The following is a 16,189-nucleotide window of genomic DNA, read 5'->3' on the forward strand; positions in this document are numbered from 1 at the left end:
CTTCATCAGACCCCAAATGTCTTCCTGAACACGGAGGGTCACTAATGTCAAAACGATTCTCATTAACATGAGGAAATCATTTGTTTCGGTGCTGCGTCCAGTGACATTATCCCTATACACAGGGCAGAAATATTTCTGGCTACCTCCGCTGGCGTCACTCCCCTACTGAACTCAAGTAGGAGAATATTACGTCGGAAATGTTCCGATTTCTCCAGTTGTCGCTTCATTTTCTAGCGTCCACGGCTCCTCTGAGTCTCCAAACGACAAAATGACAATGTTTAAAGTATGTTATCAGCAGTGAAACATCCCATTAGAAAAATTAATGAATTATTGTGCTGATGAACCTTTTACGTTATTTGATTTTCAAACAGCTGAGCAGAGCTGAACGTACTCAGATATTTCTCTCTTTACTTATTCTGATCAACACTAAACTGACACCCAATATTTTTCTAAGCGCAACGCAATCTGACTTTCAATAGTCGCTACTAAAGAATGGCCCTGACTAACAATAACCTATACCTTTCATGAATCACTTACCTCACAAAAATCTTCGTTACTCGAACTACTGCATTACAGCGAGCGCCACTACTGCCAGCTAAATAAAAGATTCTAACTACTGAAGCCACTAACTACTCATAGGCATAGTTAGAAAATGAAATATTTTGGTGGCCGAGCGGTTCTAGGCGCTACAGGCTGGAACCGCGCTGCTGTTACGGTCGCAGGTTCGAATCCTGCCTCGGGCATGGATGTGTGTGATGTCTTTAGGTCAGTTAGGTTTAAGTAGTTCTAGGGGACTGATGACCTCAGAAGATAAGTCCCATAGTGCTCAGAGCCATTTGAACCATTTTTTGGAAGATTTTGATAGAGAACAAACAATCTATTTACCTTAATAATGTTCAAAAGTCATCATATATATATATATATATATATATATATATATATATATATGAGTTCATGATATCCAGCATTACAAATTTCCTTTTTCTGGCGGACGCATCTCCAGATCGTCCGCTCTGAAAACTCTCTCCCCACATCCACCACTGCTGCCGGCTCACCTCCAACTGCGCAACGCTACGCGCAGTTCACAGCCAAATGCCCAACACTACAATAGCAAATACCAACAATGCAAACCAACCACAGACTGCACACAGCACAGTCAGTGATTTTCATATAGAGCGCTACATGGCGTTACCAACATAATACCCTAAACAGCCTACTTACAACAGATAACAACAAATAAAAAAAGGCACTCGATAAATAAACCCATAGCAACCGGAATGCCAACACGAAAAACAAAAATGCTACTACCTTATGCACCAACCTAATACGTATGTCAGCAGATCAATACCTAACACGCGAGGCACCTAACAAGTTTTTTTTTCCACGTTTAGAGGAAGTTGCTAACAAAGTAACTGACATCTCTTCGCTGGCCTTTGATTGCTGTCTGGAAACCGTTACACCGTCCTTCAGTGCTGCTGCTGTTGTTGTTATTGTTATTACACTCACTGCCTTTTTTTTTTCTCTCCAGGGCGTGGACTGCGAGCCGGTGCTGGCGACCGTCTACTACGAGGCCAAGTGCCCCTACTCTCGCGACTTCGTGGTCCAGCAGCTGCTGCCCGCCGTCCTGAGGGACCCGGAGCTGGTCCGGCCGGTGCTCGTGCCTTTCGGGAAGGCCAACGTGAGTCTCAGCTCCTCTCTAACTTATCCCCCTTATTTACGTTGCTGCCAACATTTGGCACTGCATGCGAATGCTGTTACGGCACGTGCGTTTGTTCAGCGACTGCAGCTTATAAACATCACCGCTGCAGCGGCGTCGTCATCTCCGCGCATGCACACGGAGTATCTATACAGGGGCCGAACTAAAATATGGCAGCGCATTACTCTTTCTGATAAGATGTAGAAAAACTATTGGCATTCAAAACAGCTTCTCAGAATGAATAAATAATGGTAATGTATAATATAATAAGTGTCCTCTAATTTACGTCTACGGTCACAAACTTTTCGTTAACAGATTACCGGTTTCGGTCGATAATCACCATCATCAGATCTGTTTTATAAAAACAACAACCCAATGTACTGCAGCCATAGTGGCATCGTCAAATGTTAAATGCAGAATCGGCACCAGCATTTAACATTTGACGATGCCACCATGGCTGCAGTACATTAGGTTGTTGTTTTTATGAAACAGATCTGAAGATGGTCATTATCGACCGAAACCGGTAATCTGTTAACGAAACGTTTGTGACCATAGACGCAAATTAAAGGAAACTTATTGTATATACGGGTCACTATTTTATTCGCGACAATGTCGCAGCTTGTGAGTGTATAGTATTCTCCTCGGGTCTGCATCCGGATCATGAAGTCATCTTGACTCAGTGTTTCGTCAGTGCACTGGCCACCATCTTCAGGAGAGTAAGCTGTTGCACCAGCTCCCCGCAACTGAATTAGTCAGACTGCGAGCGGCGGCTCCTTTATACGCCGCGTAAGGCCAACAGCGCGTGCGCCAGAAATTGTCGTTAACTGCCCTCTAGCAGAAGTGAACATATACCTCCCCACTGGAGGACACTACCAAAGGCGGCAAATCACTGTCAAAAACTATTCTGATGGCTGAATGGAAGGCTGTTGTTTTTTAATGTATCATAAAACGGGGCTCCAAAGCTCACTTAAATGCTAACCATTGTCTCTAAGGTTGTCAGATAGTCGAACTGCAGTGGATGCTTTTCAAAGACAATTGCAATAGCGACATGTGGGGGCAACCGTTTCTCTCTCTTGATGCAACATTTTGAGTCCATTCGGTAAGGTGGCGCTTGTAAATAATATATATATATATGATTATTTATATTATTTTGGATCTTTATATAATTTTTGTTGAACTGAATTGAGATGGATGGAAATATTTAAAAATCAGTGAATATATTGAAACCATGATAAGGTGGCATGGGACATATACTTTGAGAATTTCGTCGCCGTAGGAAGGAGGTCCGTGGGCTACGTTATTTCTGAGCTAAAATGAGATAAATACCAAAAATACAGTTTACATATAATGTTGAAATTTTAGGATCATGGCTTAAACAAATAATGAAATAACAATAGCGTTAATCATAACTAAAATTACTGAAGTGCACTATGCTACTTACATTGGGAATACAATATTAATCACTAGTGATATGTTGATTATCCGCACGTCGGTATCTCGCCCGTGCGCAGTGGAAATTTCCTTATATAATTACTAGTATGCGCGAGTATGCGCCCTGCAGTACGCACTGACTTTTTATAAAATTAAAGAGTTTAAATTAGAGCGGCCAGTGTAACGCGCGGGGCTCTCCCTCGACTCCATTCCAGAACAGATAACAGAAGAAGTAATTAACGAAACACTAGACACCCTTTCTGTGTCTCACCAGCGATCACATGCGACCGCGCACAAGATAACTTGCATTGGCTTTCATGCTTTGTTAAACAGGGTTCTCTGATTAAATAAAAATAGATTTACACGCTATGGCTAAAAATGTGCCTTTAAACGCTCTGCCACAGCAGGTTTCTGAGGCTGAAACAAACGTGTGTGGCTTTGGTAGTCAACACATCGAACCTGGATGGTATGAACTGTTTGACCAGCGCACACTCCGCTGCAGAGTGAAAATGTCATTCTGGAAACATCCCCCAGGGTGTGGCTAAGCCATGTCTCCGCAATATCCTTTCTTTCAGGAGTGCTAGTTCTGTAAGGTTTGCAGGAGAGCTTCTGTAAAGTTTGGAAGGTAGGAGGCGACGTACTGGCAGAAGTAAAGCTGTGGGGACGGGGCGTGAGTCGTGCTTGGGTAGCTTAGTTGGTATAGCACTTGCCGGCGAAAGGCAAAGGTCGCTAGTTCGAGTCTCGGTCCGGCACACAGTTTTAATCTGCCAGGAAGTTTCATATCAGTGCACACTACGCTGCAGAGAGAAAATCTCATTCTGTTTGACCAGAATAAGTTTTCACGCAATGCCAGGCGATTTTGTTCACACCGGGAGTCATCAAGCCCAAGTAATTCGTTACTGAGCCAAGGAACGCTCTAATCTTGGCTGGCGGCGGAAAACACTTTTGACCTCATCCTGGCATCAAGTTTACGATGGAGGTTGAAAGGGATGGAAAACTTCAGTTTGTAGATGTCTTGGCTTACAGAAAGCATGATAGGTCACTGAGATATACTGTTTATCGAAAGCCCACGCACACAGACCGTTCCCTGCATGCGTCGAGCTGTTATCCATCGTTCGGGGACTTTGGCAAGAAAAGCTAATGCCATTTCAAACGCAGAAAACTTCACACAAGAGCTGGATCACCTTAAAGTTGTGTCCAAGCAGAATGGCCATACAGTTTCTAGTTTGGGCCTTCGCAGGAACCATTGGAAGATAGATGTAAATCGGTGACTTTTCTACCTTTTGCGAGGAGCATACCTTCGAAAATAGGCAGAGTTTTAAAAAGATGTCTTTTTCGGCCGCGAGGCAAAATTAGAGCGCTCCTTGGCTCAGTAAAGGATGACTGGGGATTGAAGAAGCCCTGTGTGTACGAAACCTCCTGCCATTGTGGTGAAGCTTACATTGGTGAAACAACTCGAACCACTGAGCACCGATGTGTTTAGAACCATCACCACACCACTTTGTTTCAGCCTGAGAAACGTGCAGTGGCAGAGCACTGTCTTACCGAGGGGCGCAAAAAGATGCACGAACAGACGCAAAGGTCTGCGTCCCGCTATTGGAAATGTTTTTTAAAAGAATCCACTGAATATTCCGCTATCTGTCAATCTTAATAATAAAGACAAGGTTTATCCAGTAAATAAGATTTGAAACCTTATTATATCAAACATTAAAAATAATAAAGGTGAGCCATCAGAATAGTATTTGATAGTGATGAAACATCCCCGTAGAAAAATTAGTGAATTACTGTGCTGATGAACCTCTTTCGGACTTGATTTTCAAACAGCTGAGCAGAACTGAACGTACTCAGAAATTTCTCTCTTTACTTATTCTGATCAGCACTAAACTGATACACAATATTTTTTTTAGCGCAACGCAATCTGGCTTTCATTAATCCCTACAAAAGAATGGTCCTGACTATCAATGACCTATACCTTTCATGAATCACTTACCTCACAAAAATCTTCGTTACTCAAACTACTGCCATACAGCGAGCGCCACTACTGCCAGCTAAATAAAAGATTCAAACTACTGAAGGCACTAACTACTGATAGGCATAGTGAGCAAATGATACATTTTGATGGAGAACAAACAATGTATTTACCTTAATAATGTTCAAAAGTCATCATATGTATATCAGTTCATGATATCCAGTATTACAAATTTACTCTTCTGATGGACACACGTCCCGATCCTCCGCTCTCAAAATTCTGCCATCTCTCTTCCCACATCCACCACTACTGGCGGCTCACCCCCAACTGCGCAACGCTACGCGCTGTTCACATCCAACTGCCCAACACTACAATGGCACACAACAATGCAAACCAGTCACAGATTGCAGACAGCACAGTCAGTGATTTTCATACAGAGCGCTACGTGGCGTTACCAACATTAAAACCTAAACAGTCTACTTACAATGATTTAGCGATTACTCCAGTTTCCACCCCATAGGTTCATTAGTGCTAGAGGGCCGTTAACGACGGTTTCTCGCGCTCCCGCTGTCGGCGTTAGGCGGCGCATGAAAGACAGCCGCCGTTCTCAGTCCGAATAATTCAGTTTCGGGGAGTTCGTGCCACTGCTTATTCACCTGAAGATCGCGGCCAGGTGGACTGCCGAAACAATATTTCAAGATGGTTTCATGATCCGGCTGCAGAACTGAACAGATTATTATCGGTTATTATGCCGGGAAAGACAACATAACAGGTCATGTACATTTTTCGAGCGAATCTTATGCTGCTCTCTTATTGCAAAATGATAGCTGGTTCAGGCAATGTTGATGGTGGTGGACAGTGATCACGGTCCACAGTAGACCGCAGAGGCTCAACAGTGTTGAGATCTGGTGACGGTGGTCGCCACGGGAGACGCGACAGTTCACCCCCGTGCCCACATAACGAGTCCTGTCGTCTTGGAACCCAGCGTCACCGTTGGGGAAACAAACATGTTACCACGGGATGCAGCGAAAATGGCGACAACAGTCCCTGGCAGTAGTACGACCCTGCAGAGGAGCCACGGCGCTGCCCACGTCACCACCGAACCCCTGACGCCGTTCACTCTTGCGACGTAAACTCGACCAGACGTTGGAAACAGTCTGCAACGAGGCTCATCCGACCAGATGACTTCCTTCCAAAGTCCGACTTTTGGTGTTCCGGCACCACGTTTCCCTCGTGCACCCATTTGCACCACTGATGATTGGTTTTGGAATACCAGCTCCCCTAACAAGTGCAACAGTCACTTGTGCAGTGACTCTTTTGCAGCTGTCGTCCTCGTTATTTTTTGTCACAGTCACCTGTAACGACCGTCCGCTACAATCACTCAACACACACTCTTCAGTTGAAACTTCCGGGCTGAGAGGCCGTGGTCGATGTATAAAATTTCCACCCGACGTTTCGTCTCCATCTGCGGCAGACATCTTCTGAGGTCGTCCGGCTACTGCCACTGAGACTCCAGGTAATCTCGCATTTATAGAGCGCATAGAGGGCACCACCATTCGTCACGTGATGCCGACGGTCTGCCTATCTTTGGAAGGCATCATCATTCTCTATTAAGAGCAATCGATTGTCATTGTGCTGGCGCAACGTCGACATCCATATTTTGTCCAACTTTAAAACTTCCTCTTTTCTATTAAAATTGTTATGGTGTCTGTGAATTTCGAGTTCTGGGCCAGATATTTTGATAAGGTACGACGGTCGTAGTTGTTGTATGGTTCGTGCACAGATCTTTTCATAGATGCACGACTACTCTACTAACCTTTTGCCTGACACCATTTGCACTACTCTTTTAAACCGAGAGTACACCACTGAAGATGGTCATGATGAACTGGAAACTTGTCAAACGTCATCCTCTCCGGAAAATGGCATCGGGAATATTAAAGGCAGACTTACGATAGTGAAGGTGATACCCTATCTGGACCAAACGGCGTAAGAGGCTGCTGCCCCTACTTACACCCATTTATGGCTAGAGGGCGATTCGTTCGACAACGCAGTTTCTCAATTACGTGTCGTGAGTAGGTGAAATAAAGAGGCCACTAGTGTTTCTGGCATTATTTTGGACGAATGTGATCGCGCACTGAACCGTAATTTATTGTCAAAGAACATTCTTAAGAATTTATTTTTATTTACTAGCGATTCATCAAGAACATTAACACATTTAATCACATTATGTAAGCATGGAAATAGTTGCCAGGAGTAATTGATGAAATCATAACCAAAATCCTTTGAACAAATAGGAATTTTATTCAGTTTATTAGTGCCTAAAAGCAGGTTTAAAATTATAATCAGAAAGCACCCTCTACATATCAAAGTTACAAATTACTCAGAGGCAGAAACAAACAAGTTTTGACTGAATGAGCTTTCGGGCAGAGAACCTTGCCGCTCCCTTTTGACACGGCCGTAGTTAGGACCGCTCACAACAGCCTCTGAAAGACTACACTGGTGCAAATATGCAACATACCAGATAACTTTAAACTAAGAGTTTTAACAATTTACACAAACACACAAACTATGCACCCCCCATAGGAGGGTGCAACTTGATTTTAACTTCTTAGAAAGGTCTTACGGTGAAAGGGTGGCAACATTATATACTAAAATGATCATTTAAATAAAAGCCCATGAAATGAAATCTTATATAAAATTCGGAGTTGGTATTAAAGTCCATGGAGAAGAAATAAAAACGTTGAGGTTCGCCGATGACATTGTAATTCTGTCAGAGACAGCAAAGGACTTGGAAGAGCAGTTGAACGGAATGGACAGTGTCTTGAAAGGAGGATATAAGATGAACATCAACAAAAGCAAAACGAGGATAATGAAATGTAGTCGAATTAAGTCGGGTGATGCTGAGGGAATTAGATTAGAAAATGAGACACTTAAAGTAGTAAAGGAGTTTTGCTATTTGGGGAGCAAAATAACTGATGATGGTCGAAGTAGAGAGGATATAAAATATAGACTGGCAATGGCAAAGAATGCGTTTCTGAAGAACACAAATTTGTTTACATCGAGTATTGATTTAAGTGTCAGGAAGTCGTTTCTGAAAGTATTTGTACGGAGTGTAGTCATGTATGGAAGTGAAACATGGACGATAAATAGTTTGGACAAGAAGAGAATAGAAGCTTTCGAAATGTGGTGCTACAGAATAATGCTGAAGATTAGATGGGTAGATCAAATAACTAATGAGGAGGTATTGACTAGAACTGGGGAGAAGAGGAGTTTGTGGCACAACTTGACTAGAAGAAGGGACCGGTTGGTAGGACATGTTCTGAGGCATCAAGGGATCACAAATTTAGTATTGGAGGGCAGCGTGGAGGGTAAAAATCGTAGAGGGAGACCAAGAGATGAATACACTAAGCAGATTCAGAAGGATGTAGGCTGCAGTAGGTACTGGGAGATGAAGAAGCTTGCACAGGATAGAGTAGCATGGAGAGCTGCATCAAACCAGTCTCAGGACTGAAGACAACAACAACAACAACAACATATTAAATTCTACAAGGTTGGCCAAACAATAGTTAAGATGCTCTACAGTGTACAGATACCGCCTCTCAAGATCATAGGCAATAATATCAGTTTCCAAAGATCAAAACATATTTCAGGTAGTAGGCAGTTACGCTTCAAGCAATAAATTCGTTAACACACCAAATCCGACAAATACGACAGAGGCAGCTACTAATGTACGGTAGATTGATAGGGAGATTACCGAACAACCCGAACCGCAGGTTGCTCTAACCTGCCCCTACTCCACAAGGAAAAAACGGACCACCCAACTCATAAATAACCACCTTCCCGCGGGTGGGCAAACGGAGAATAATGGCGGGACGACCCCGAAGCAAAACGGCTGGTGGCCTCACCAAGAAACCAAGTAGAATTTAACAAGAGTAAATCAAACATATCACCAATCACTTAACTTCTAATAAACTGCGATTACTCGAGAAGACCTGGCGCAGCACCCCCGAATCGCTCTCCCGAACCGTCCGCTGCCAGCCGCTTCGATGGACGCAGGAAGGCGCGCCGATCTCCCGCCTCACGGCGTCGCAGCTCGCACCGGCCAGACCGATGTCGTGGTTTGACTCCTGTTGCTCTCGTGTCGGCCGCGAAGCCACTACCCCTCGCTATACGGCGCGGCCCACTGGACTCACGTGGGGACCTCACATGCGCCGACGCTCAAGGCGGACTAGTCATCTTGTGTCTCAGTGCGCGACCGACCAACCGATCGATCAAACCGCCAATGACCATTGCCTGAGCAAACTCGAGCAGACTGGCGGACTAACGCGCAGACTGAGATGCAGGAACTGAGCCCCGACCGGGCGACCACCCGCTGAGTTCTCTTACTGGCGGAGTGGAAAGACTCTCATTTTGCCGGCTTTAAAGGTTGATCCGAATGACAGACAAACTAACACTCCGGACGACAGACAGACACTAACAAATGGGGACGAGATACTGACCCAGACTGACTTCCTGCCGAGCTGATAGCGCCCCTTAAATGCACGTGAACAGGCAACCTTTCTCCTTTCCCACCAGAGGGAGACACCAAAGCTGCGATTGCCACAGCGGCGCCACCGCCAGAAACGGAGGGCGACTGCTTCACACTACGCGCTGCGGCGCGCTCTTCAAAACAACAAATTTTACCACGGCTCACGCACTGTTTTCGACCTCCTCTTGTTTTCGGACAACCTCGACTTTGGGTGCGGCTAGACGCGTGCAGCTCGCTCTGGTTTCCAGGTAACTGCGACCCCGGAGGGCTACGACTTCACGTGCCAGCACGGACCAACCGAGTGCCTGGGGAACCGGCTGCACGCCTGCGGCATCGCCCTGGCCTCCAGCCGCACGCTGCAGGTGTCGTACGCCGCCTGCCTCATCAGTAACTACACCGACGTCCAGGCCGCCGCCCAAGAGGTACGTCCGTTCAGAAACTGTTCAGAAAGATTTCGGACTTGCAGCCGGCCGTCGTTAGCTTCCAGCCACGATATTTCGACTGGACAACTGCCAGCCATCCTCATCCTCGAAGACTGACGGAGACGCTTTTTTTTTTTCTTTATTGAATTTCAATTCTCCCCGAAGGGGGCGGGCTGGCAGCAGCTTAGTACGCTGCTCTACAGCCTACAGACGTTTTTGAAAAACGGAAGAAGAAAAGAAACAAGAAAAACAGGCGATAAAAACGGTGACTTAAAGTGTAAAATGGCGGAAAAATGCAGAAAGTTAAAACAGAAAGCAAAGGGGTTGGCAACGTTAATAAAATACACAGGAATCAGACAAGTAACATAGTAGACACACAATTAAAAAAACATGGCGACAGTCTGGTTTCTGTTCGCAAGAGATAAAAAAATCGCACCCAGCGACAGTATGATGGCCGTTCGCAACACTTCCCAAACGACACAACACGGAACACTCACTGTAAAACACTGCACGAAAATGGTGGCACAAAGATGTCACTCCCGAGCTAAAGGCAGATGGGGGGGGGGGACCTGGAGGGAGGGGGAAAACATGGAGGGAGGAGAGGAAAAAACTAAAAGGAGGGAGAGGACTCATAAGGGGGGAGAGGGGCAGAAGATGCGAGAGGGAATGAGAAGAGGCAGAGGAAGGAAATGCAAAAGGATTCAGGGGAGAGAAGGGGGCAGAGGGGGGGAGGTGGGGAAAGAAGAGGATGGAAGGGGGGGGAGAGGGAGCCCGGGAAACGGACAGAAAGGACAGAGGAAAGGAGGGGGAGTGAGGATCAGAGTTGACAGGAGGGATAAATGGAGGGTGAGAGGGCATCATCCGGGAGGGGGAGTTGATGGAAGCTACCTTGGGAAAGGAGATGTAGGGTGTAGAGATGGAGGGCAGGGGGGACACAACGGTGAAGACGTGGCAGGGGGCGGGGATGGGAGAGGAGGGGAGCAACCAGGGGGGTGAGGGGGATCGAGGCGGCGGGAGGTGTAGAGGATGCAGATATGTTTGAGGAACAGGAGCAGATAGGGGAAAGGAATGAGGTCATAGAGGACCCGCGTGGGGGACGGGAGGCATATACGGAAGGTGAGGCAGACTGCATGACGCTCGAGGGACTTATAGAATTTGGGGGGGAGGGGGCAGATATCCAGGCGGGACTGGCATTACAGAGGATGGTTCAAATGGCTCTGAGCACTATGGGACTTAACTACTGTGGTTATCAGTCCCCTAGAACTTAGAACTACTTAAACCTAACTAACCTAAGGACATCACACACATCCATGCCCGAGGCAGGATTCGAACCTGCGACCGTAGCAGTCGCGCGGTTCCGAACTGCGCGCCTAGAACCGCCAGACCACCGCGGCCGGCAACAGAGGATGGGACGGATTAAAGATTTGTAGGTGTGGAGGATGGTTGAGGGGTGCAACCCCCATGTCCGGCCAGAGAGGAGTTTGAGGAGTCGGAGGCGGTTGTGGGCTTTGGATGACAGACGCCATCCGTTCCGCAATATATGGCGTGTAGCGAGTATTCCGCGCATGCGTCAAAATCACATTGACAGACGAACCACACCGCCCGCCGGCAGCGCCCTCGCTGGTGGAACTGCAGAACTCAGCTGCCTTCGCCGTTGTCAACTGCCGCGGCCATCGGAGTACTCTGACGTCTTCGTCTGGAGCATATAAAACTCCTGTCTGCTACTGCTATACCATAACCTTAAAGTTGGAGGCAGGTCATGAAACAAAAACTATCTTGTTAAAGTAATTATGGTATAAAGCAACAGAGCAGTGAGAGGAATTTTATTATGTTGACCGTGTTGTACCTAACGGAGGTGGCTTATCGGAAGTGAAAGTCAGAATTACGTAAATATTTAAACAGTAACAAACAATATTTTACTTATCTACACTGTTCAAAGAGTAAGGAAAACGGTCACCAGCCTAATTAGGCAAGAGAATTATCGACATTCTTGTTTAAGAAAATAAGTATGAGTAACTTTAACGGACAAACACAACCTATATTTTGCCACACGTGAGTGCAATGAACTCTGGCACCTGCATATGTTCACGTTAAAAAAAATGCTAACAGTTAAAAGATAACACGGCTATTTGCATAATGGCAACAGAAAACAACATATGCTTTTGCCTTCAAGGCTTGTTCAAACTGAGTGGTCTCAATAATATTACTATCAATATTGACTGTAGAATCATAAAATAGGCATAGGTTCAATATTACTTTTTGTGGTGTCACCGCCAGACACCACACTTGCTAGGTGGTAGTTTTAAATCGGCCGCGGTCCATTAGTACATGTCGGACCCGCGTGTCGCCACTGTGTGATCGCAGACCGAGCGCCACCACAAGGCAGGTCTCGAGATACGGACTAGCACTCGCCCCAGTTGTACAGACGACGTAGCTAGCGACTACACTGACGAAGCCTCGCTCCTTTGCCGAGCAGATAGAATAGCCTTCAGCTAAGTCAATGGCTACGACCTAGCAAGGCGCCATTAGTAACATTGCATGTATCTAAAGAGTCTCACTTGTATCGCCACAATCTCCAGATGTACCAAAAGGATGGATTAAAGTTAAGTATTACAGAAGCTACGTACTTTTCTTTATAGCATTCATTACGTATCCTGTTACAGACCTATCGCTTGCCTGCTAAACGCGTGCCTTTCGGCTTCCTCTCATTGTGTCTAGGCTGTCTTGTCTAGACACAACATTTTTCAAACATTTTCCTATCTTATAAAAAAAATTGTAAATGTAGTTCACTGCAAAATTATGAAGTGGTCATAAGTTAAGTCTCTCTTTCAGCTAAACACTTTTCTATTTAGAATGAAAGTTAAATGTATTTCACTAACAAAAAATTTCTCACTGAATTTTGAATAAAAGAAGTTACTGTTTTCATAGATAGTGGTCGTCCTATTAATTGTTGTTTAGTATGAGCACAATAGACAAACTATAGATCCTGTTAGAACATTAATATGCACTTTCAATACACACAAGAAACCAGTGCTTAGCAAGCATGGGTATATAACTTTCCACAACTGCAGTTTTCCACTTGTAAGACACAGACTTACCTTCTGCGATTTACAACAGGCGGCAGTGTGATCATTTACTAACGAAACTTTATAAGCCTCAGTCTTAAGAACTTTTAATTTTGAAGTTGGCAACAACATATTAATAAGCAGTTTCAATAGGAAAATTATTTTCAGCAAGCCTCATTTACTTTAACTCAATCTCTTGCCACATTAACTTTCTTTTTGTTATGTTCATGAGGCATTAATTAGCAAAACACTGGGCTTTAATGTTCTTTCAGTAAGGACACTCGGTAATCACTTTAGTTCAAACGGAGAGGAACTTGAGAGGTGTTATGACAAGGAAAAAAAATCAAGGTAGGTACATAAATTCAGTTATAAATTACCTTGTATTTGAGCACACTAACACATCCAATAAGCTGATCCTTCACTGTACATTATTATAGTACTCCGTTACAGTGATTGCGCAATATGGTGGCGATTGCATGTTGGTAGGTGGATTTGCAAGTAGAATTGCTGGACTCTGTCATTTTTTGGAGGCGATGATAGATCCCAATTTCAGAAAAATTCCAGCTCTTCATCCATCCATCCGAGGCATTGTAAAGCGTCATTAAAAGCCTCTCTCGAAACCACCACAATATACAACTTTTACATGGGCAGTTCACAGTTTGGTAGCTCGTCCCCGACTGACTCTTGTTCCACCTTTTCTACCTAGGCCAACCACAATTTGCGCACGCTACACAGTTCCGTTCCCGAGGGGAACCACACTACCTCTTACACACAAAATAACTAAGAATCCTAAGTGAAGGTCAGCAGTTTACGTAACAGCAAACAATCATTTTAGACAAAACATATGATTTGCACATATAGGTAGTCCTAAACAAAATTATTTAAACAAATTCCAAATATGTACAGTAAGTTTTGTCTCTCTCCAATTGGGACAAAGAATTTAAATGACAGATATACTACATTGCATAGAATCAAACCATGACATCAAAGTTTTAACAAAGAAAGGAGTATACAATTTTTTGTTATCGATTCAAACACATTTACAGAAGCTCAACGATATAACATTAAATAAAACAAAAGGCCAAATAAATCAGTAGAGCATTAGAGCTATGGTGTTACAAGCAGATCTTAGAGATGACGGTGTTCCACGCATTATCTAGCTGGTAGCCATTGTCACGGTTCATAAGATTGTTTGTCATGCGAATTTCCACTGATTCTTTTATGACGGAGTCCCAAAAGGATGTTGCTGTGGCCAAAATTGTTGTGTTGTCATACTCCACTGAGTGTCCAGTGGAGGTGCAATGCTCAGCAATTGCAGACTTGCTAGGTTGTAAAAGGCGAGTACAGCGTTGATGTTCAGTGCAACGTTCTTCCACTGTTCGCAATGTTTGTCCTATATGTGACCTGCCACACTGACAAGGTATTTTATAAATTCCCGCCTTCCGCAATACCAGATCGTCTTTCACTGATCCCAGCAGGTCGGAAATCTTCTATGGTGGACGCAAAATCACTTTCACTTCGAAACCGTGGAGGATTCTTGCAATTTTGAAGAAAATGTTGCCATCAAAGGGAAGAAAAGCTAAAGATTTAGTAGGCGTGCTTTCTTCTTTCTCCACTCCCTGATTCTTTGGCTTAATTGCATGTGCCTTGCTAATTTTCTGGGTATAATATCCATTGAAAACCCTCTTCAGGTGGGAAAGTTCTTCAGGCAAACTATCTGCCTCTGACACTACATGAGCTCTGTATACAACTGTTTTAAGGACACTCATTGTTTGCGATGGGTTACGAAAAGCTGCAACACGAGTCACGTGCCGAGCACATTTTTTAATATTCGACGATCAGTGATGCTGTCGTATAAATACACTGAAGAGCCAAAGAAACTGCTGCCGGCACGCGTATTCAAATACTGACATTTGCAAACGGGCAGAATACGGCGCTGCGGTCGGCAACGCCTATATAAGACAACAAGTGTCCGGCGCAGTTGTGAGATCTCTTACTGCTGCTACAATGGCAGGTTATCAAGATCTAAATGAGCTTGAAGGTGCCGTTATAGTCGGTGCACGAGTGATGGGACACAGCATCTCCGAGGTAGTGATGAAGTGGCGATTTCCCCGAACGACCATTTCACGGGTGTACCGTGAATATCACGAATCCGGCAAAACATCGAATCTCCGACATCGCTGCGGCCGGAGAAGTATCCTGCAAGAACGGAACGAACGACTACTGAAGAGACAGAAGTGCAACCCTTCTGAAAATTGCCACAGATTCCAATGCTGGGCCATCAACACGTGTCAGCGTGCGAACCATTAAACGAAACACCTTCCATATGGGCTTTCGGAACCGAAGGCCTACTCGCCTACTTAATAACTGCACGACACAAACCATTACCCCTCGCCTGAGCCCGTCAACACCGACATTGGACTGTTGATGACTGGAAATATTTTGCCTGGTCGGACGAATCTCGTTTCCGATTCTATCGAGTGGATGCACGTTTACGGTATGGAGACAACCTCATGAACCCACAGATCCTGCATGTGATCAGGGGACTGTTCAAGCTGGTGGAGGCTCTGTAATGGTGTGGGACATATGCAGTTGGAGTGATGTGGGATTCGTGAGAGGTCTAGATACAGCATCCTGTCTGATCACCTGCATCCATCCAATATCCACTGTGCATCCCGACAGACTTTGGCAATTGCAGAGGGGCAAATCGACACTCCACACGTCAGAATTGCTACAGAGTGGCTCCAGGAACACGCTTCTGAGTTTAAACACTTCCGCTGGCCACCAAACTCCCCAGACGTGAACATTATCGATCATATGTGTGATGCCTTAAGGCGTGCTGTTCAGATCTCCACCGTCACGTACTCTTGCGGATTTATGGGCAGCCCCGCAAGATTCGTGGTGTCGGTTCCCTCCAACCCTACTTCACACACTAGTCGAGTTAGTGCTATGTCGTGTTGCATCACTTCTGTGGGCTTGCGGGGGCCCTGTACGATATTAAGCAGGCGTACCGTTTCTTTGGCTCTTCAGTGTATATCCTCCACGTTATTCTGTCTGCACGGTTGGGGAGTGGCTAAG

At 45.1% G+C, this 16,189-nt stretch overlaps 1 protein-coding gene across 1 annotated transcript in view; it reads left to right on the forward strand.

The window, feature by feature from the left end:
• LOC124716878 (GILT-like protein 1) overlaps positions 1-16,189 on the forward strand; it is a 72,142-nt gene that overhangs the window by 39,497 nt on the left and 16,456 nt on the right. The window contains exons 2-3 of the mRNA XM_047243430.1: positions 1,529-1,678; positions 9,873-10,046. Of these exons, the coding sequence (XP_047099386.1) occupies positions 1,529-1,678; positions 9,873-10,046 (324 nt within the window). The remainder of the gene's footprint in view (positions 1-1,528; positions 1,679-9,872; positions 10,047-16,189) is intronic.

The sequence above is a fragment of the Schistocerca piceifrons genome, chromosome 9 (genome assembly GCF_021461385.2).
Source record: "Schistocerca piceifrons isolate TAMUIC-IGC-003096 chromosome 9, iqSchPice1.1, whole genome shotgun sequence".
NCBI classification, from domain to species: Eukaryota; Metazoa; Arthropoda; class Insecta; order Orthoptera; family Acrididae; genus Schistocerca; species Schistocerca piceifrons.